Raw genomic sequence first — 20,651 nt, forward strand, 5'->3', positions numbered from 1 at the left:
TATCTGGAGAACATTCCAAGATTTTAGGTTTTTGCATCTTGTATATGGAACTAGAGATGAATGACAGTACCAGCATCGCTGTTACTTTCAGTTTGCATGTTCAACTATTTTTTGCTGAAAGGCATCTTGAACGATAAAGTTTCCACTCTGTCAAATTAGCACTGGGGCAACAGTGTGACTGTGGAAGTAGATCTAGCTTTTGCCCCGATGAGAAGGAACTAGGATCACCATCAAAATGAGAATCAAGGAGGGTTGTCTTGCTTGGAATGCTGACACAGCAACAGAGCTGATCTGGTGCAGGAGCAGTTTCCAATTTTTTAATTAAGTTGAGATACTTGTTGCCTCCTGGTATAATATAAGTACCAATCTCACAAAATTTTCAGGATGAGTTCTTACCAAGATAGCTGTGGTGTCCATTCTACTACCCATATGCAGCCTCGCGTGCGTGGTCACACGTACCACCTGTGAATCTAGTAATCGACAACGTCAGATCAACTGGATACAAGTCTACGTAGAGATATGAGCAGCTGGAAGCTTCACATGGAGAGATGCGACTTTTGATTGGCCAGGCTTCCTCTGTGCTCCACTGCTGCCCATGAAAGCTCACAGCTAGATAGCTCTCCCGTCCATTTGATGTGTGCTGCACTGCTGCTACAGATCTGACACTGCTAGCTAACTATCTCTGAAGTCAACTAGATCGTGTGTAGCGGTGCTGTCTATGTTGCTAACCAACTCAACTAAGGCACCTGGCAGTTTTTGCCTGCTCCATTTGGAATCTGCCCACGCCTCCCAAGCTCTGCTTCTCATGGCCAACCCATTATCACACAGTGTGGCATTAATTAGTTCCATGCATGGCCCTGCGATCTAGGCTAAGATGCTGTGCACGGAGAACCATGGAGCCTGTAAAATGTCAACGAAATTAGCAGAGAAACCGAGTGGACTCTACTGCTGGTTTTCACTTGTGATGATTCTTTCTCCCTCTTTTATCTGACAGGAAACAAATGCAGGCCGGAATGCAGGCCGGTACAGTGCGTGACAATGTCAGAATCTTCTGTGAGTCAGATCTAGCAAAACATAGCCAATACCGAGGTTAACACCACTATAAATGGCTAGCATTGCCCCCCATTCTGGACAAACCCATAAGCCAATCAAAAACAGCTCTCTGGTAGGTGTTTACGCTTAGAGTTTTCAACCTAAAATGAGATCGCTGCCCATTGTAGTTCTATCCCTCCTAATTCTTATCTTTGCTGCCCATGTATCCCAAGCCGATGACAAGGGCTCTTCGGTTGGAAATGGGAAGGATTCCCATGACGGTGATGATCATAAATCAAATGGTGTAGGGCCGGTGAAAAAACCAAAATGCCCTAAGCCCGGACATGGTCCGAAAAACCATGACAATGATGGTCGAGGACCACCGGAAAAGGAGTGCGATGATGGAGAGACAACGCCGTCATCACCTGGGCCTTCCCCAGACCAAGGTAATGGTTCCCCATCACCACCGCCATCCCTGTCCTATTCACCACCCATGACACCATCACCTCCACCTCCATCAGAAACTAGTCCTCCTACTACACCTCCACCCTACCAGCCTAGCAACCAATCTCCTCCTCCGCCGTCATCATCAAGCCCTCCACCAACACCTTCATCTAGTCCCCCTGTTACACCTCCAACCTACGAACCTAATGATCAATCGCCGCCGCCTCCATTGAATCCTCCGCCCATTCCCCCACCACCTCCATCTAGTGCGCCTGCGGCACCTCCAATGAACCCGACTAATGATCAACCTCCTCCACCAACGACGTCATCTAGCCCCCCACTACTAGCTCCAGCCACCCCACCAACACCTCCATCTAGTCCCCTTGTTACGCCTCCATCCTACGAACCTAACGATCAATCGCCACCACCTCCATTGAATCCTCCGTCCATTGCCTCACCACCTTCATCTAGCCCACCTGCCTTACCTCCAATGAACCCGACAAATGATCAACCTCCTCCACCATCTCCATCATCTAACCCCCCACCACTAGCTCCAGCCACCCCACCAACACCTCCATCTAGTCCCCCTGTTACGCCTCCATCCTACGAACCTAACAATCAATCGCCACCACCTACATTGAATCCCACTTCCATTCCCTCACCACCTCCATCAAGCCCAACTGCGGCACCTCCTATGAACCCGACTAATGATCAGCCTCCTCCACCATCGGCGTCATCTAGCCCCCCACCAATAGCCCCAACTACTCAACCACCTCCCTCTAGCCCACCTGCTACACCTCCAACAGACTCAACAGAGGAGGAAACTCCTACATCACCACCAGCATCTAGTCCACCGGTAACTCTATCAAGTCCTCCACCACCGTCATCGAGTACACCACCGGCTCCATCCATCGCCACACCACCTTTGGCTAGTCCCCCTACTACACCTCCAACGTACCAAGCTAATGACCAGTCCCCTCCACCTCCACCATCATATAGTCTGCCGCCATCAGCTTTAGCTAGTCCTCCACCACCACCATTGAGTCCACCGGCAATAGCACCAACCACTAGCGCACCTCCTCCATCTACTTACCCATCACCTATGTCTAGTCCACCAGCAACACCTCCAACGGACTCAACTGATGAGCAAACTCCATCACCACCACCATCTAATCCACCAGTAGCTCTATCAAGTCCTCCACCACCATCATCGAGTACACCACCGGCTCCATCCATTGCCACACCACCTTTGTCTAGTCCCCCTGCTACACCTCCAATGTACCAAGCTGATGACCAGTCCCCTCCACCTCCACCATCATACAGTCTGCCACCGACAGCTTTAGCTAGTCCACCACCACCATTGAGTCCACCGGCAATAGCACCAACCACTAGCGCACCTCCTCCATCTACTTCCCCATCGCCTATGTCTAGTCCACCAGCAACACCTCCAACAGACTCAACTGATGAGCAAACTCCATCACCACCATCATCTAGTCCACCGGTAACTCTATCAAGTCCTCCACCACCATCATCGAGTACACCACCAGCTCCATCTATTGCCACACGACCTTTGTCTAGCCCTCCTGCTACACCTCCAACGTACCAAGCTGATGACCAGTCCCCTCCACCTACAACATCATACAGTCCACCACCGACAGCTTTAGCTAGTCCTCCACCACCACCGTTGAGTCCACCGGCAATAGCACCAACCACTAGCACACCTCCTCCATCTACTTCCCCATCCTCTATGTCTAGTCCACCAGCAACACCTCCAACGGACTCAACTGATGAGCAAACTCCATCACCAACATCATCTACTCCACCAGTAGCTCTATCAAGTCCTCCACCACCATCCTCGAGTACACCACCGGCTCCATCCATTGCCACACCACCTTTGTCTAGTCCTCCTGCTACACCTCCAACATACCAAGCTGATGACCAATCCCCTCCACCTCCACCATCATATAGTCCGCCACCGACAGCTTTAGCTAGTCCTCCACCACCACCATTGAGTCCACCAGCAATAGCACCAACCACTAGCGCACCTCCTCCATCTACTTCCCCATCGCCTATGTCTAGTCCACCAGCAACACCTCCGACCAACCAAGGTAACCACCCACCGCCATCATCACCATTAAGTCCACCTACCACACCTCCGATGTACCAAGTTAACCAACCACCGCCGCCACCACAATTTAGTCCCCCAGCCACATCTCCGACCTATCAAGGTAATGCCCCACCACCGGCATCGGCACCAGCAGCACTTAGTCCCTCAGCTGCAGCACCGCCACCTGGTGCCCCTACTGGCAATGGATGGGTGCAAGTTCAGAATTTTCATGACGCCCTATACTGGCAAATCGGGCGCTTTGTGGTGTTCAAGTTGGTAAACAAGAAGGACAACTCCCTTGTTGATGTGCTCTATGTGGGCATGCAACCTGCAGGAAAGGGCAACAACTACTTTCTTGTGATAAAAGTAGCAGATGAATATAAGAAGGTCGGCAAGTATCATGTGCTCCTATGGGGTGTGCCCGGGTCAGCAGATGAAGCATGGAAAGTATATTGGCTCAAATTTGTAGGATGATAAGCACATGGTGAAAACAAGATTATCTAGCTATCGACCATGCATGGCATTTCTAGGGAGAAGATATATAGACATTTTGTGGTAAATGTGCACCTGCATGGATTAGTTGATTTTTGTAGCTTTGAGGGGATTGATATCCAACTATATGTTCTGATTTCAGTAATAAATTTATGTTGTGTTCTCGTTAAAATTGCCTCAAATTTACAAAATATGGGTGGAGATATAATCATATAACTCAAAGCATAAGCACGCTTCACTGTACTGTCAGTTTGATGGTTGCCTTATACGTAATTCCTATTAAAGTTTTTTGCTTATCTATTGTTCATTATTCACCGTTCACCTGGACGACCAGATCCTTGACCTTCGTCACCAATTTCAAAGCAAAAAGAAAACTGAACAAGCTCAAATATTAACAACATGTAGCATACGGCAAGCAAATCCTTACAACCACCAAAAGGGAAGCTTCCCCTGCAACAGAGGTAAAAGCTAGCAGAATGCCAGCCAACAGAGACCAAAAGCAAAAGATAAGTTCAGTCAACTGCGGATGTAGTTTATAGAGCAACCATGCAGATGCAAGTGTGCAAAGAGGTTGCATTGACATGATCCATTGAAGAACCACAAGTGCAAGTGTACTAAATAACAGAACACGAATTCGATTACAGCAAGACACAAATAATTATTGATAGGTTATAACCGAATAGCATGAAGCAAGCAGGACCAGGTATATGAACAAAATTAAGAGTGCAAGAGGTCCCATTGGCAAGAACATGTGTTTATAATATACCAGGGATTATCAGTACAGTTGTAGAGAACAATTTCTATTTTGCCTTGTAGCCATATATAGGGTGAGGGACCGGTATAAAATACTTCACATAGACATGAGAGACAATTCCAGGAATATCAAGTGAGGACCTGTGATGGTGACTATCTGACATCACATAACAAAGCAACCACTGGATCCATGATGATCTCAACAAAATGCACATGTCTTGCATGCAGAGGATGTAACGCGTTACCTGCGAAAGATGCATGGTTTCAGCCATAAATGGTGGCTCAGATTCTTGCTGAGTGAGATCCGATGAAGGTTTTAGCAGAGTGGATATTTTACATGATCCAAGAAGTGCCTTTATTCCCAAAGACATATAGGTGGAGTGCTGCAACCAAATCAATAAAATAGTAAGCCTTAACAAGCAACAGTGGTCAACAAATCAATGGGAGTGACAGCCTGCAAGACTTCTCAACAGACAGCTATAATCTTGTCGTGCAGATAATTTAAAAGAGTATGGTAAAGAACGGCTAAGTAATTAAGCATAGGGGCAATAGCCTAGAATGACATAAAATGGAGGGTTGATGTCCAGAATAAAATGGTCTAGAACTTCATACTTATTCACTTGAGCCATAAAACGAGATACATCGAAAAAAGTTGGAGACCCATAAGAATCTCCTGCCGGTACGGGGTCACGAGTAACGACCTGAGACTTGTGAATTGCGATGCCAGCGGTGAGGCCGTGCACGGCGACGTAGGCAGCCGAGAAGAATCCCCTTCGGGCAGTAACCCGGCAGTAACGTGCGCCGGCACCCTCATCCCTTTGCCTCGGCGCCGCCATGGACAACCTGGATCCCTACGGCTTTAGCGAGAGCGACGACGGACTGGCGCTGCTCACGTTTGCCGGGGCGGAGCAGCGCGACGTGATGCGACCGGTGGGGATGGAGGCGGGCGCCTCGGGGCATGCAGCTGAAGAGGGCGCCTGTGAGAGTTCGTGGGTCCGCCGTCCCTGCAGGCCCCGGACGCCGGCGCGCGGGCCAGGGCAGAGCGAAGTGTCATGCCGCGGCAATTCGTCGAACATGTGGTGCGCGTCCTCCGTGTCGAGCTTCCCGGAGCTCGCGCGCGTCGCGGCGGCTGCGCAGGCGGCATAGCGCTCGCGGCTGCGTGAGGGCGGTGAGGTGGAGGATGGGCAGGCGGAGGAATGGCGACGGCGGAGGCGGAGGGAGGAGCGGCGACACATTGACGGGTAGAGCCAATGTCGCTCCTGTCCTATGTCGCTCGTCTCATTTGTAGCAGTATCGTTTACTTCCTCTCTCACTGCTGCAACGAATTAAACCGAATTTCTTTTAAATCAAATTTATGTTCAACTATAAGAACGATTTAGAAGAATGCAGCCCTTTTATTGAAAACCACTGAAATATAATGGTAGCACGGGTACTTTACAAAATGAACCATATATCAATATGAAAAGTCTACGTAGAATGTAGTACTGAAATAGCCAATGGGTCTCGGGACCCATTGCACCTGATTTAAAAATAATAATTTAGAAATTGCAAAAGAAGTCAAAAAGTTCAAAAAAAAATGAAAGCAATAACGGTATAGCTTTATAATCTTATAAAAAAGTTCCATGAACAAGTGACTTGCGTGGACTCTGGACAAAAATAAAATTGTGAGTACAAAAAATGTGAAGAGTTTTTAATATTTATTATTTTCTAAGTTGGCGCTCTTTTCTCTCTTTACACATACCACACTAAGATCATGCCAACTTGGAAACGAGGCTATACAAAATTGCAGTTTGCAGATTTTTTGTTTCTGTTTTTTGTTTCTGTGTTGGTAAATAGGGGCCTTGAGATTTCGCAGCGGTAAGCATGAAAAATGTATTGTTGCTTTAAAATCCAGCCATTCGCCCGGCCCATTCGCCCCCGCCTGCCCCCCGCGTCGCCCTCCCCGAGCGAGGCGACCGGGGCGGTTCCCCACCCCTCCCCCTCCCTGTGAGTCCCCGCCTCCCTTCCCCCTCGCCGCTGCCGCCGGCGGGCGCGGCCGGGCGTTGCCCGCGCGGCGCCCCGCAGTCCGGCGGTGGCGGCCCTCCTTCTTCCCCCGTCGCTGGACCCCGGCTCGGGCGAGCGGTCCTGGCGGCGGAGCCCTTCGGCCGGCGGCGTTCCGGCGCGGATCTGGACGGCGGCGGTGCGGAGGCGTTGCCCCTTGGCGGCGGTGACGACCCATGGCTTGCGGCGGTCGGCGGCGCCCGGCTGGCCCAGATCTAGGCCCTACGGGCCTGATCTGGGTCGGGGCGGGCCTGCTGGGTGGCCGCAGTGGGTTGTTCTCCGGTGGTTTCCGGCGAGCTCCTCGCGGCAAGGACGGCGGCTGCTGTGCCGCGACTGCTACAGCATGGCGACGGAGCTTCACGGGCCCACGTTGGGCCTGGCCGGACAGGGGGTCTGGTGTGCCTTTGCTGCTATGCCCGGTCTGCTACCGCCTAAGCCGGTGGAGGTTGTTCCCTCCCTCGTGGCTGCGGTGCTGCCGGTCCTTGTCTTCGGGTGTCTCGTTTGGATCCGGCCGGCCTCGCTTCGTTGGCCGTGGTGAGACGACGGCGGTGTCCTGGTGATTGTTGGTGATTGTTGGTGCATGTTGGTGGGCGGTGGGTGTGGTGGAGCCGAAGGTTGGTCCTGGGTGGTGGGCCCGAGAGGTAGGGAGAAATCCATGTCGGGTCTTGCCGGCACCAACGCGGTGACGCCTGCGGGCGCCGCCATCCTTCTTGAAGGGCGTCGGGTGACCCTCTCTCCCCCTCTACCCTCCGTGTACCGGGAGAAATCCTAGGATTCGTCCGGGCATCAGCGTCGTCATCGTCGCATTCCTTCTTGAAGGTGGTGTTTGGTACACGGCAACTCGGTGGCTTTGGAGCGTGGTGGTTATCTTCGGTGGGCACAGCGATCGCGGTGTGCCGTAGCTTTCATTGATCCAGCGTTGTTGGCACTTCTTCTTTTATTTTCTCTTATTATTTCTTTTGGGTGTGCTTGTGCTGTTTGCCCCAGCGTGGGTCGGATTGTTGTTCGGGTGGTTGTTGCTATATCAATATAGCGGGGCGTAAGCCTATTTCGGTAAAATTGTATTGCTGAATTTGAAACCGGGGTTAAACGACATAACCGTGAAGCTTGGCAAGACGAAGTTGAAGTTTACGATGATGCGATGAGCGTGCTTAAATGGGGTTGGTTACATGCCGTGTGGCTATCAGGCTGGCTAAGGGCAACACTAGCCAATCATTTATCCTATAATTTCTCATATGCTTTTTAAACCATAACTTTGAGTTATATAGTTGTCGGACCTAATCGAACCCCTATATATTTTTTTCGAGGGTACGTCAAAGGCGTACCATAGCTTTATAGAAGGAGAGAAAAATATTTACAAGAGAGGTTTAGTTGCTAGTCACGAGGTCACAAGTCGACCATGACATCGCCTCCACTCCACTCCCTAAACGCGATATGCTACTAGGCTACGTACTCCACTCCAGTGGCTCCTGCCGTCCTCCAATTATGTAGATCCTGAAAGATAGCCTCAGTTACACCAAAGACATCTAGCGTACTACTCCTACCAAAGACCCTAGCGTTTCTCTGCTTCCACAAAGACCAACATATGAACATGACCGTCGTATCAAAGCCTTTCCTGCTCCTCTTGGCTAGCCGCTTCCTTGCCCGTGCCCACCAGTCAGTGATCTGAGACTGCGTCGTAGGATTTTAAAATTGTCTATGTTTTTATCCTTTGTCGTCCACATTTAAAATAGTTGCATGATTTTCATCAATCATTTGAATGATACAAATTGATAATATGCACCAATTCAACATAAAAACACACATATAGTTCATTCAGTCAAACAATCCAAATTAAAACATGCATATACTTCATCCAAAAGCCACCCAATGGATCGAGTTTGATAAAAAAAACACAACATAGCATGTCTTCATGTCATGGACAAAGCCTTCTCAAATTCATACTACACGAACTCAAGCACTTCCGTGCTTACCACCACCACCACCATGGCCACCAGAGCCAACCTCCGATTGGGCCAAGATATCCCCACGAGTGAGTTCCTAATACTTTCTTGTCGTGGCATCCATCGTGCTCGGGTCCATGAACATGATAGCACAATCTTCTGCCTTCTTCTCTTTTGCAAGCCTCTCCTCCTCGAGTCTAATGTTACGATCCTCTGTTTTCATCTTCCTCGTTTGGGCCGCCAACTTTGCTCTCCACTTCTCATCCTCCATGTACTTAACTTGTTCCACCTCACCGACTTCTCTTATTTGCGTTCAGCTCCCAAATCTTTCTTGGTCTCAATCATAGCACAAAGCTCCTATTTGTAGGTGTCGACGCTTCCATGCTTCTTCCTCTATTTTAGACTCTTTTGCCCATCCGGCCTTTTGTGAGGATGGAAAATTCCATCCTCTTCGTCATCGGCTTCAATGGATATGCTAATTTGTGACCTCTTCTGTGTGGTTTCGAAGTTTCTTCGGATTCACTTCTCTTTGCCAACTAGTTCCTTGTAGCAATGGTGTCATGTGAATACCTTGCCACCGCCTTTCTTGTTGTGTTGCTTTGTATAGCTCTTGGATGAGAGGTCCACAATATGTGATTTGCACCCCAGTCGGTAATCATCAGTTGCATTGCTCTTGGATCACACCCCACCGGTGGGAAAGAGAACCTTGAGTGCGTTGGGAGCGGACGGTCACATTGTTGCAATAGTAGTCTTCAATCCTACTCAAAAACTTCTCCTTCATTTGATTTGTACCAACCGAGGCATCAGGCGAGAAATCCATCCAAGCAAAGCACAATGCAATGTCTCATCTTGGCTATAGTTCATTGTCCTTGCCCTCTTTGTGCTTGCTCGTGTCGCCACAGGATCATTGTCCTCCTTCACTTCGGGATCATCATCAAGTCCTCTCTCTTCTTCTTGATCATTCCTCACACAGTCATAATCTGGACCGTCAAGGCCGAGTACGTGTAATTCATCCAATTGAGACAAAAAAAGTTGCAGCATTATGCTCCTCCACACTAGAATCAACAGCAACAAGCACGTCACAAAATCGTCGCCGCAAACCATCTTCAATCATCAATATCCATAGCAAAAACTACAATCAACAACTTTTTTTTACCTCTAGGACATATCGCCGAACACTTGGTGACCATGGACCTCAACCTTGACCGTATCGCCGAACATGATGCGGAAGGAGTTGATGGGTGGCCGGACAAGGCGTTGGATGCTTTCTTCCATTTCTTGGATGATGCTCGGCAAAAAATGATTTTCTAAAATCTGGAAAATGATGAAATCAGAAAATATTTGCGAATTTGAAAATAAGTTCACAATTTTCAAGTTTTTAATAAATTTGAAAATTCACGAATTTTAAAAATGCTCACTGGTTTTAAAAAAGTTCATGAATTTCAAAATAATGTGAATTCGAAAAAAATCAAAATTTGAACAATAAAACAATTATTCCCAAAAAAACTCACAAATTTGAAAACATGTTCACGATTTAAGAAAATATATTCATGAATTTGAAACAAAACGGTAAACAAAAAAGAGTAAATGAGAAAGAAGACAAAAATGAACAAAAAGTAGAGTAAAGACCCGATCAAAAACATAAAAACACAAAAACTAGAAGAGAGAAGACCCACCTAAAGGCTTCACAAAACCGAAATGAGTGGTGCAGCTCGATCGGCCCACTAAATTCGACTGCTCGGCTGCAGTGGGCGCCTCGTACCGGGCGCGACTATGTCTCGCTTAGAGCGAGACCTAATGCAGCCTCGCGTCAAAAAAACTGCGACTATGGGCGGACCAGCGCGGACTACAGTTCTTCAGCGCTTTTTTTTTCTCCCGTTTCCTTTTCATACTTTTGGATTAGTTTTTTGCTTTATTTTTCACATTTTCTATTATTTATAAATATTCAAAATATCTATTTAGAAAAATACACAAAAATGAAAAGGTTAATAATGTTTTTTAATAATGTTAAATGTGTGTACAAAAAATATTTCTACTGTATAAGAAAATTGTAAAATGTTAATCATGTATTTGAAAAGAATGTTAAACGTCTACATAAAAAGTGTACCTGATATATGCAAAAAAATGTAAAATAAATTAGGAAGACATCAAAGCATAGATATGAAAAAATATTAACCATGTATTTGAAAAATGTTAAACATATATATTCTTGGTGTATGTAAAAAGTAGACATAAAAAATATTAGTTTCCACAAATGCTAATCATATATTTCAAAAACTTAAATATGAGCAAAATTGTTCCGTATGTATAAACAAATGTACAATGTTGTGAAAAAAAGTAGACATAAAATAATATAGTTTAAAAAAATGTCAAACATGTATTGAAAGATGTTAAATGTGTATAGGAAAAATGTTCCTAACGTATACAAAAACAATTATAATCGTGTATAAAAAAACTAAACTTCAGGAAGATATGTTTAAAAAATATTAATCATGTATTTTTATAAAGATGTTTATTACCATAAAAAGTTCACCGTGTATGTTTAAAAAATCTTGTCCATTTATTTAAAAAGTATTCAAAACATGTATTAATAGAAAATGTACATTGTGTATTTGAAAAATGTTCAAAGCGTTTCAAAAAAACGTGTCACATGTACACTACAAATGTATATGGTGTACTGAAAAATGGGACATTTGTTTAACAAAAAAGAAACCGATGTAAATGAACAAAGAAACAAAGTAAAAAGTAGAAACTCAATAAATCGAAAACATACAACAGAGAAAATGGAAATGATGAAAACGAACGCAAAAAATGGAAACGGTGAAACCCGAGAAGGAAACAAGAAAAGAAAGAAACCTTGAAAAGAAACAAGGAAAAGTGAAGAAAAACAAATAAACAAAAGCAAAAAAAATCCAATGAAAATCAAGAAAAACAAAGAAAACAAAAGAAAAAGATAACCTAGTAAAAATCGTGAAAGAAACGAAGAAAGCCTGTGAAAAAAACATAGAGAAACAAAAAAAACTGAGAAAACCATGAAGAAACAAGGAAAACTTAAAAGAAAAAAAAAGAAACCGAGAAAGCTCAAACCAAATGAACGAAGAGTAGCTATCGAAGGAGAAAGCCAGTGAACTTAAAAATAGAACACCGAATCAGGCCGGTCGAGTAAACGATGGGAGAGTAAAACACTCAACGCGAGATATTCTTCCATCTTGCTATAAGCGAGACATAGTTGTCGCGCCTCATACCAATTGCATTGTATCTGTATTTGATGCTTTACGTGCCAAGTATCATATTTCTCCATATGGATATATTAGTGGCACATAGGTAGGAGAGCCCCCAGTTGACACCCCGTGCATCAAAATGCTAGGCAAACGCATAGAGCTTCCATGACTAGGCCGGCCTATATTAGCGGTATGTACTATAGATTATGTTACTAAGTGGGCAAAAGTAATTCTGGCGTATCATGCTGACGCCGCTACTTCCATAAAGATGATTAAAATATCATCTTCCTAAGGTTTGGAGTGCCTAAAGTTCTTATTATTGATGGTGGATATCATTTTATACAAGGGATTTTTAGGAGGATCCTATGTTTTTTTAGAAGGAGGATCCTATGTAAGTATGGAGTTACACCTCGCGTAGCATCTCCCTACCATCCACAAATGAGTGGGTAGGTGGAGTTGTCAACCAGAGAGTTAAAACAATGCTTTAGAGGATGGTGCAAAAAGTCAAGGACGAATTGGGCACGAAAGCTCAACGACGTGCTTTGAGCATATCACACTGCCTACAAAAATTTTATGGGTATGATGCCATATAAAATGGTCTATGGTAAGGGGCATGTCATTTACCTTTAGAATTAGAGCATAATTTTTTGGGCCATTTTGAATTTAAACCTCGATCTTAAAGAGGTCGGAGAAAAGCGATTGTTATATGTACATGCTCCAAATGAATTTAGAAATGAAGCTTATGCAATTGCTTGCCTGTTTAAAGGAAAGGTTAAGATGTGGCATGACAAAAGGATCTTGAAACAAAAGTTTCACACTGGAGACAAAGTTCTCCTATTTAACTCCCATTTTAAGTTGTTTCCAGGAAAGCTTAGGTCCAGGTGGGAAGAACCCTATAAGATCAAAGAAGTTCATAATTTAGGAGATGTATGGTTCAAGGGGGATAGAGTACTCTGTGGGTCGTAAATGGAGAATACTTGAAGCTGTACCTCGCAGATGAACAATACGAGAGAGAGGAAATGAACTTCATAACGATCGGAGAAGCTATGTCACTCGAGAAGGCGGCAGGCAATTCGGTAACTAGAATCATTAATAAAACTCTAGTCTTCAGTTATAGACCAGGAGTGGGTTCAATAAAAGTTACTAAAGACATTTGAAGTTGTTCTAATTTGGAAGTTAGACCTATGAAATATTTTTCCTTTGGATCTAAAGGAGTGGATTCAATAGAAGTTACTAAAGACCTACCATTTGAAGTTGTTCTTATTTGGGAGTTAGACCTATGATTTATTTTTTCCTTTGGATCTAACCCCACAAGAAGAAGAGGAAATGTCCTCAAGATTTTTTTTCTTAAACAAAAGCAATTCAGGACAAAGGAGGGTGCAAGGTACACATACCTCTGCTCATACCACGCGAACGAGGAAAGTCCAAAGAAATCAAGCAATCAATGACATTCTCGTACTGTCCATTGTACCGCTTGAAGGAGGAGACAAACAGAAAGTCTCATTTTCTAAGATGGGGCAAGGTACGAGCAACTGCGCTTGTACCATTGCTCGTATCGACCGACAACGCCAAGTTACAAAAGGTATGGTTTTGAAGACATCTTAGGGTACGAGCGGGTGAGCTCGTAACAATGGTCGTACCAATCCTCAACTTCATCGGCGGGTTTGAAAACAAATCAGGTTTTGTAAATTATTCATTTTATAAAGAAATTTCCGGTTTCAAAAAATTGTTCATAAATTCAAAAATAATAGTAGCACTATTGAAAATTGGTTGGAAATTTTGAAGAAATGTTTCTGCATTTCAATAAGAATTCAGAATTTCATAAACATGTCTCATTTTCAAGTTTTCCATATAAATTCAAAAAATGTTCACATTTTCAAAAAACTTTCCTGGTTTTCAAAAAAATTGCTCAAATATCCAAAATTGTTCTTGTTTCAAAATTTCTCACATTCAGAAAATGTTCATGTTTCTAAAAACTGGTTGTGAATTTAAAAAAATTGTTCGTGCTTTTGTAAATGAAATAAAATAAAAAACCTTAAAAAAAGGGTCACTTTATTGTACGGATTGCTACAGTAGCTGATCCACATAAGTACGGGAGCACCTATTTGACACTTTGTGCATGAAAATGCTCAAATGTTGGGCAAATGCACAGACCGTCCACATCTAGGCCGGCCGTTATGTACTGTAGAGATGACCCCTAGCGATTTTCTTTTGTATTTCGAACATTCTTATCAAATTTTAAAATGTTCTCTAATTTAAAAATGTTTTCTCACAATTTTTAAAAAAGTTCATGAACTTCAAAAAAAGTTCTCAAAGTTAAGATTTTTTTCTCAAACATAAAAAATACGCTTATTTACTATTTTTTGAAGAAAAAAGAAGGAAAAAATAAAAAATAAAGGAAAACTAAAAGGTTAAAACTGGAAGAAAATCAGTGGGAAGAAAATAGCATTGAACATGAAAGAAACGGAAAAACTAGTAGACCCAGCTACTTCGCACCCTATGTGAATGGGCGACAATTTCACGCAACTTGAGGATACCACGTGCCTTGCCGTGGGAATTACTTGATGAAAATTGGGTTTAACAGGAGAATGAGAATTAAAAAATAAAAACACATATAATTTATTATATATTTATATTTAATTATGCATAGTTATAACAATATTTACTTAATATAAATAGAATAATTGAATGGATTTTTTTTCATGCGCGGTTGAATGTTGTGGTGGGCAGTGGCGAGCTACGTTGAAACAAAACAAGGCTATGGCCCGCCCAGGATTGTACCAAAACAGTGAGCCTAGTGCTAAAACTCGGCCATGCGGATAGAAATCTTAGGCTTAACCTTCAGTTTGGCCCACCCAACTTATTTGTTGTAGCTCCGATACTGGTGGGTATGCATGATTGCATGTTAAGATTGGGCCTTATCACATTCATAATTGTATGAAATGCCCATGAGCAAAGATCAAAACCAGATGGCAACGGCTTGGTCTAAAGATCAAGAGGAATTTCAAATGAAGGCTATCCAAGAATTGAAGAACACTTTTTTGCGGATACATGCCTTTGAGATTTCGCGAGTGGTAGGAGAACAAGATTGTTGGATCTAAAACATGCGCCAAATGGACTCGCCTTTGAAGCCCGACTAGGATGAAGTTGAACCGACATAGTTGAGGACAACAGGACGAGCCAGATGGAGCACAACCCGTGGCGACGGCACACGGATGTCGACCGAAGGTTGGTCACCCCCAGAGGAGAGGTTGCCATTGGCGGCACGGCAGCAGTTGTCCATGTCGATGGCTATGCCGATGCAAACCGATCTTTCGATGAAAGTACATATATGTATTTTTTTTTGCTTGACTGTACATACTTATGTTTTTCGATATATTTGTACTAAAAGTTTAGGCACGCTTTTTTTGGATAGAAATAAATGTGGACCAAAAGTAGAAGGGGGCATTTTCCACGTGACACGGCATGCAGCTCATGTGCTGTGCACAGCACAGGTCGGCCCTGCGCCGTTCACGCGCGGAAGCACAGCCTGTGAATGAAAGAGTAAGTAACAAAACTGGAAAAGTGGAACGCGACAATCGTGAGCTGTGGACTGCGCCACGGTTTGGTTTGAACGACGATGACGACGGACGGCTCTTTCCTTCCTTGGTCTCTACTCCAAGTCGCTTTCCAACTCCGATCCCTCCTCCTCTCTCCGACACTCGGTCCACCGCTGGCAGTCGCTGGCAGGTGGTCCCCGTGGACTCCTGTCCTTGCCTGCGGGCCGCTAAAGACGGAACAAGAACGGGCCGGGCGCGTCCGGCCGAGCTATAGCTGCTTCTGGAAAAAACCGCTGGCCCGCGTCCGCATGGCGCCCGGCGGCACGATGCCCCCGTGCGCGCCCCACCTCATGTTCCGCCGCCCGGGCCTCGCCGCGCCTGCGCCTCACGCCGTCGTGCCGCCGCCTGCCGCCGCTGGCATGGACAAGGAGGACGGGGAGCGCCGGCTGAGGCTGTCCGACCTGGAGTGGCTGGCCGACCTCGGCGAGGGCGCGAGCGGGGTGGTGACCAAGGTGCGCCTCCGCGGCACCGCCGGCCCCGCGTTCGCGCTCAAGGTCGCGCACTACCCCGACGACACCGACGCGGGGAGGGAGCAGGACGAGGTGCTCCGCCGCGCGTGCGGGGCCGGGCCGCCGTCGCCGTACGTGGTGCGCTGCCACGCCGTCCTCCGCGGCGAAGGCGGCGAGCCCGCGTGCCTCCTCGAGCTCATGGACGCCGGGTCGCTCCACGACGTCCTCCGCCGCCGGGGCGGCCTCCCTGAGCCCGCGCTCGCCGAGGTGGCCGCGCGCTGCGCCCTCGGGCTCGCGCACCTCCACGCGCGCGGCGTCGCGCACCTCGACCTCAAGCCCGACAACCTGCTCGCCAGCGCCCGCGGGGACGTCAAGATCGCCGACTTCGGCGTCTCGCGGATCTTCTCCCGCGCCGACGGCCATCAGCGCTCTACCCGGGTCTCCGTCGCCGTCGGGACCACAGCGTACATGAGCCCCGAGCGGTTCGCGCCTAACGCCCAGGCCGGCCCGCGCGGGGCCTGCGCCGCCGACGTCTGGAGCCTCGGCGTCACCGTCCTGGAGCTCTTCTTGGGGCACCGCCCTGTCCTGCCTGCCGAACGGACGCCGTCCTGGAAGATGCTCAAGGAGGCCATCTGCTACGGCGATCCTCCGTCGGTGCCGGACAGCGCGTCGGCGTCGGCGGAGCTGCGCGGGTTCGTGGCCGCGTGCGTGCAGAAGGATCCCCGGAGGCGTGCCACGGTGCCGCAGCTGCTCGCGCACCCGTTCGTGGCCCGCCGGGACGTGGAGGCATCGCGCCGCGCGCTACTAGAGATTATCGTGGAGACCATATAGGATATCGGGACAGAGACAAGATCAATTGTATTCTTGAGATGAACTCTATTACTGTTGTTCTTTTTGAGTTATTTGTAGCTAGATTATGGTGAAGATCTCTTTCATCAACCTGAACTTTTAGACAAGCTAGGTACTCTCTCTTTTTTTGGGAGGGAAAACAGAGTTTTATTCCGGAGGCAAGAGCACTAGAGACCCATAAACTTGCGTTGGATGTGATGGTTTAGTCTAGAAACTTGCAAAAGATGATCAACCCATCCATAAACTTGCAAACTATTTGATGGTTTAGTCCACAACCAATCAGATGCGGACAATTGGCGCCCAGCTGGCTGCTTCGTGGCACACCTGGTCGGACCGGCTTTTTTGCGGAAAACCCCTCAACTTTGTCTATAATTTTAATACAGCCCAACCAACCACCCTGTTTCAATATGACACTGAAAAAGCAAGTCAGTTTAGCATCTTTACCTCCAGAGACCAGGCTTTAATAGATTTTTCTCTACGACCAGTATAAAGATGACCGGTTCGAGATACAACCAAACAGTGAACACCCCGGTAGATCCAATCATTAGTTTCATACCATTTATTCAATGATTCTTGCTTCAGAGAGGTACCAACACGCCAGACAAAAATTCCACTGCCACTGTCTCCGCTTATACAAAAAGACTGGTTATCATTGTCAACACAACAATTGCTGTGATTTTGTGCTCGACCCTTTAAAGTCTGCATATGTGAGAAGTCCTGTAGAAGCAAGCCAAGTCACAAAAAATGGGTCACAGAAAGGTTATGCATTTTATGGTAATGGATGTGTTTGCTGTATGCCACTGTGATTTCTCACTACAAGAAAAACATGATATTCATTTCAAGAATGACACTCACACAATTAACAGCTCATCAAGAGAAGAGTGTACACCGACAGTTTCATACCTGCAGCGACCATACATTGATTGTTTTGTCGTAGGAAGAACTAAACAAGAATCCCCCTGCAATACAGTAAAGATTCATCAACACAGATTACTTGAGTCATAATTCTGGTCAAAGGCATTAGGAAGATCCACTAGCATGGTAAGGCAAGCGATGGCCACGGACAGAAACCAAATAACATAGCACAACGGATAAAAACATAGTAAAACACTGGAAGTATATGAAGTGAGATATCTAGCAGAACTGCAAAATACTCCATCCGTTCACAAATATAACATGTTTTGGATATTTCAGTATGGACTACATACAGACTGAAATGAGCGAACAAACACATTAAATCGTGTCTATATACATCCGGTTCACAAAAAAGTTAAAACGTCTTATATTTGTAAACTAGGGGAGTAATAGAAAGGTCAGTTGTGCATTTCATTTTGGTTTCGGCATAAAATGAACATAAAAACTTCAGCAAAAAAACTGTTAGATTTATTTCTCAACACTACACTATGGAATTTGAAGTTATAATCTATGTCCAAAGATATGAAAATGAAAAATTAAATCTGTCAAATGACACAATAAATCTGTCTATGGAGGTTTAATTCAAATAATTATACACTGTTTTCTTCTAACACATTTTGGGTTACAAGTTGAAATTTTGAATGGTACTATAACACTCTATAGACCTAATTATCATTTCTTTCCAGATTTTTTCATATTGCATCGGTGCCCAGATCAAAATGTTTTGCATGATGCCTCCAATAATGAAACAGTGTATTATGTACACAGTACACTGGCCATGTTGTGTTTATACCTCCAATGGCTAATCCTGTGACGCAGTCACGGTGAGCAAGCAGAGTTGAAGATTTAAACACTCCATTACGCTGTGGCTCATCTGTTCCTGCTGTGCAAACAGACTCACCGTTCGAGCAACCACAATTGCTTTCATCATCTGGAGTTGAATTTTTGTCATCAGAATCTTGAGAGGGCTGCACTATTCATCTGACTCAACAGCTTGGGCGGACCACATTGAGGACAACTCCCCGAGGAGCAAACACCTAAAACTTTTCTGAGCTACAATATCATCAGCAGGAGCCAAAGCATCAGCACCATGTTTGATATGTGAGCCTCTGATACATTTCCAAACATCAGCAATCTCTGGGCGGCTTGTGATTTCCTGGAAAGTTGAGGGGTTTTCCGCAAAAAAGCCGGTCCGACCAGGTGTGCCACGAAGCAGCCAGCTGGGCGCCAATTGTCCGTATCTGATTGGCTGTGGACTAAACCATCACATAGTTTGCAAGTTTATGGATGGGTTGATCACCTTTTGCAAGTTTCTGGACTAAACCATCACATCCAATGCAAGTTTGTGGATCTCTAGTGCTCTTGCCTCTTTATTCCGAGAGTTACAATCAAGAGGCAAAAGATCCTCGATACATGGTGGTCCAAGGTGCATCCATATAGCTGTGGTACTCTTCTACTCTTTATTAGTATCATGTTTTTTTGTCTCTCAAAATGGTTTCGACAATCCCAAAAGTAGTTTTGGTCTAATGCAAATTTCCTGATTTATCAAATACTAGCAAAAGGGCCGTGCGTTGCAATGGAGAAAAAAAATTCATAATCTCTAATGACCATGACCATATTTTGCTGCATCAGCGAGGTACACTCGCTCTCAATTTCGTAAAATCATGAACACATTTTGAAATCATGAATATTTTTAAAACTCATGAACATTTTCCAAAATTCATGAGCACTTTTACAAATTATTGAATATATTCTAAAATCAAGAACATTTTTTGAATTCATGACCATTTTATACTATTTTTAAACATTCTTTTAGAAAATTTTCTTGAATTGGCGGACATTTTTTAAACAATTTTCTTGAATTGGCGAACATTGCTAAAATGGACGAACATTTTTTTGGAAATTGGTGGAACAAATATTTAAATTCACAAACATTCTTTTGTTTAAAAAACATTTTTTGGAACACATATTATTTTTTGAATCAGCAAACATTTTATGAATGAATAAACTATTTTGTAAGTCACGAACAATTTTTGAATTTTAGGATATTTTCCCATACATGACCATTTTATGAATTGGCGAAATTGTGTCAATTTTATTAACATCCTCGCGGCACGCGCTACGGGACATCCTCGTGGAGACCATATAAGATATCGGCACAGAGACTCCACAAGATCAATTGTAGTATTTTTTACAATTATTATTTGTAGCTAAATTATGGTGAAGATCTCTTTCAACGACCTAAACTTTTAGACAAGCTAGGTACTTTTATTTCCTATTCTTATTGGAAAAAGCTTACCTTCAAGCGGCTGATGCGCGCGCGAGCGTCCGCCGCTTGTGTAGCCTTTAGATCAATCCTGATCAAGCAGCCACGCTAGCAACAAGGCAGTTCCGCGCAACGAGTCGTTTTCTTGCAATAAGGGTCTTGTTTCAGTTGATTTCTGCAACACAGGACTAGTTTCAGAAAGAAAGAAAAAATGATTCGGCGGTGAAGGTTTTTGTTCCTGCAACTGGGGTCTTGTTTCAAAAGATTTCTGCAACATATCTTTGGTTTCAGAAAGAAAATAAATGTTTTCTGTTGTGAAGGTTTTTTTTTCTGCAACAAGGTCTTGTTTCAGAAACATAGCCCGAGTTGCAGCACCGCAGGAGCGCCCGACGTTAGAGAGTGAGTGGTCAGACATTGCAACATGAGGCATGTTTGAGAAGCATAGCTTCGGTTGCAGAAAACACCAAAGAAACGTTGGGCGTGAGAGGTCGCCGCCGTCGTGCTCAATTGGAGCTAGCTGCTGCTCGCGGGGCTGAGATGG

General features: G+C 45.2%; 2 protein-coding genes across 2 annotated transcripts; both read left to right on the forward strand.

Moving 5' to 3' along the window:
• The first annotated feature begins 1,149 nt into the window (after nt 1–1,149).
• On the forward strand, nt 1,150–4,177 carry LOC123145467 (extensin-like). The gene has a single exon (XM_044564898.1). The coding sequence runs from the start codon at nt 1,199–1,201 to the stop codon at nt 4,055–4,057; it is 2,859 nt and encodes a 952-aa protein (XP_044420833.1). The 5' UTR covers nt 1,150–1,198; the 3' UTR covers nt 4,058–4,177.
• An 11,214-nt stretch (nt 4,178–15,391) lies between these two features.
• Nucleotides 15,392–17,124, forward strand: LOC123098616 (mitogen-activated protein kinase kinase 9-like). The gene has a single exon (XM_044520653.1). The coding sequence runs from the start codon at nt 15,652–15,654 to the stop codon at nt 16,909–16,911; it is 1,260 nt and encodes a 419-aa protein (XP_044376588.1). The 5' UTR covers nt 15,392–15,651; the 3' UTR covers nt 16,912–17,124.
• Nucleotides 17,125–20,651: the final 3,527 nt, after the last annotated feature.

This window comes from Triticum aestivum, chromosome 1B (assembly GCF_018294505.1).
Source record: "Triticum aestivum cultivar Chinese Spring chromosome 1B, IWGSC CS RefSeq v2.1, whole genome shotgun sequence".
In the NCBI taxonomy this organism is placed as follows: domain Eukaryota; kingdom Viridiplantae; phylum Streptophyta; class Magnoliopsida; order Poales; family Poaceae; genus Triticum; species Triticum aestivum.